The sequence below is a fragment of the Zingiber officinale genome, chromosome 7A, assembly GCF_018446385.1.
Source record: "Zingiber officinale cultivar Zhangliang chromosome 7A, Zo_v1.1, whole genome shotgun sequence".
Lineage (NCBI taxonomy): Eukaryota > Viridiplantae > Streptophyta > Magnoliopsida > Zingiberales > Zingiberaceae > Zingiber > Zingiber officinale.
The window spans coordinates 15,656,011-15,658,322 of record NC_055998.1 but is presented as its reverse complement, the minus strand read 5'-3'; the positions used below and the strand labels follow the sequence as shown (position 1 = coordinate 15,658,322).

General features: G+C 47.4%; 1 protein-coding gene across 1 annotated transcript; it reads left to right on the top strand.

Annotated features, from left to right (window-relative positions):
- Nucleotides 1-353: 353 nt before the first annotated feature.
- Nucleotides 354-1,636, top strand: LOC121999235 (NAC domain-containing protein 76-like). The gene is made up of 3 exons (XM_042553939.1): nt 354-642; nt 714-979; nt 1,100-1,636. The coding sequence occupies exons 1-3, from the start codon at nt 354-356 to the stop codon at nt 1,634-1,636; spliced, it is 1,092 nt and encodes a 363-aa protein (XP_042409873.1).
- The last annotated feature ends 676 nt before the right edge of the window (nt 1,637-2,312 follow it).

Here is a 2,312-nt window from a genome sequence, read left to right as displayed (position 1 = left end):
GCAACTCAATCAAGCAGCCACTGCTCATCAAGGCCGTCTCACATGGCCCGCCCTGGTGCAGAGGTTTCATTCAGGGAAATCGAAGCTCTTGCCTCATTTAATTAACTGCATCTATATATATCCTTCATATTTATTTATGCCAAACTACTGATCGATGATGATCATCACAATTGATAAACGGGACTTGCTTTGGGAACAATTAACAGTAATGCATAATTGAAATTTTTATTCCTCGCCTCGGGATCGTTTACCAGTTAAAATAAAATCAAACGCGCCTCGTGCCATTGACTTGTTTTCTACGATATCACCTTTATGCAAGTCCACCGGCGTAGCTGCCGGAGTCAATCCAGGCCATGATCATTCTTATCAGATTGCTAGCCAGCTACTTATTGACGCCACTTTGCACCATCCTACGTCTCACTTCTCTGCTTCTTCTTCCTCCTCCTCCTCCTCCTCGAATGGCGATGCCTTCGTCGTCGTCATCGTCATCGAGCACCGGAGTTCCACCGGGGTTCCGGTTCCATCCTACCGACGAGGAGCTATTGCTCTACTACCTCAAGAAGAAGGTCTCGTTCGAGAAGTTCGAGTTGGAGGTGATCAGGGAGGTCGATCTCAACAAGATCGAGCCATGGGACCTCCAAGGTCGGTCGGATTCATCTTAATTCGATCACATGAAATAATTATAATGAATAATTGATATATTATTGGTGTAGAGCGATGTCGTATTGGGTCGGCGGCGCAAAATGAATGGTACTTCTTCAGCCACAAAGATCGCAAGTACCCGACGGGCTCGCGCACCAACCGAGCCACCACTGCGGGCTTCTGGAAGGCCACCGGCCGCGACAAGTGCATCCGCAACTCCTACTCCAAGATCGGCATGCGTAAAACCCTCGTCTTCTATCGTGGCCGAGCTCCTCATGGTCAAAAAACTGACTGGATTATGCATGAGTATCGCCTCGAAGACAGCGACTCGCTGTCCGTCGATCCCAATATCGCTGCGTCCAATTCTATTAATGTGAGTTTTATAAAAATGATGATTTTGTTGAGATTGTTATCGATTAATTAGTTTCTTTTATGTTTTTTTTTTTTTTTGAATTAGGAGGATGGATGGGTGGTTTGCCGGGTGTTCAAGAAGAAGTGCTTCTTTAAGGTCGGCGGCGGGGGCGGTGCCGGCGAGGGAATCATCGGCAGGCAGGGTGGAGCCGTGGAGAGCCACATCGCCGCCGAGCATTCGCCGTCGTCGCTGAACTCTCTTCACTATCTCCACCCGAACCACCACCACTACCTCCACCACCACCACCACAACCACAGTTTGCAGTACTACTCCCACGCCAACGCCGCCGACAACGCCGGCATAAATCCGGCGACGACGTACCAAGTGCAGGACCTGCTGACCAATCACCGGCCGCCGACGTCAGGGTACGACTTCGCGGTTCTGCCCGGCGACTCCGGCGCCTCCGCGATGCTGAAGGCGTACGGAGGTGACGACGCGATGCAGAACGAGAGGAACGGTAGCCACGCGGGGGAGTGGGCAGTGCTGGAGGCGGCCGGGATGCCGCCGCCGCCGCCGCAGATGGGTCTGATAGGGAGCCAACGCGGCGGGGAGATGGACTTGTGGGGATCATACGGAAAGTGATCATATGGTGGTGCATCATGCATGTTATTAATTATTCGGCTATAAATATTAATTAAACCTATTTTATATCAATATCATTATTATTGTTTGTGTATAAACACCATACAATATATTCTAGCTCGTATGTGATCGTCTTTTGTTTTTTTTTTTCATTGCAATAAGAACCGAGTGGAAGCATGCTGTTGATTAAGTGTAAATTTGGAATTTTTATTTCTGTTTTTTTTTTCATTGCAATAAGAACCGAGTGGAAGCATGCTGTTGTTTCAGTGTACAAAACAACAACAACATACTTGTTCACAAAATTAAGCTACTTGTTATTGAATATTGCCACCCTAACTCTCTCTGTTCCACTACAAGCCCTACTGAAGACTTGTTCAGAAAATTCAGTGACTTGTTTTGCATGATAAGATCTAGTACTCCATGTATCTCTAACGACCAAGCCGGCTTTCGGTGTGTATATATTGATCTTGTTTGAAACGGAGATGTTTAACTCGCTGGTAATGTGTTACTTTAGTGGTTGTTAGGAGGGTGACATGACTCTTGGCCTGCGAGGAAGAACACTCAAAGAAGGTGGGTTAGAGTGATGTCCAAGGACAACCTAGCGATGCTACTCCGATGCTCAAGTAAGCTCTCGATGAAGAAGAAAGTAGTTGCTGGAAATTAAGGTTTAGAAAGT

What these genes read in the sequence shown, in the direction of transcription:
- LOC121999235 (XM_042553939.1), top strand. Translation starts at nt 354, where the DNA reads ATGATCATTCTTATCAGATTGCTAGCCAGCTACTTATTGACGCCACTT. An exon ending in CGAGCCATGGGACCTCCAAG is followed by an intron (nt 643 to 713) that starts GTCGGTCGGATT and finishes TTATTGGTGTAG; the next exon opens with AGCGATGTCGTATTGGGTCG. An exon ending in AAGACAGCGACTCGCTGTCC is followed by an intron (nt 980 to 1,099) that starts GTCGATCCCAAT and finishes TTTTTGAATTAG; the next exon opens with GAGGATGGATGGGTGGTTTG.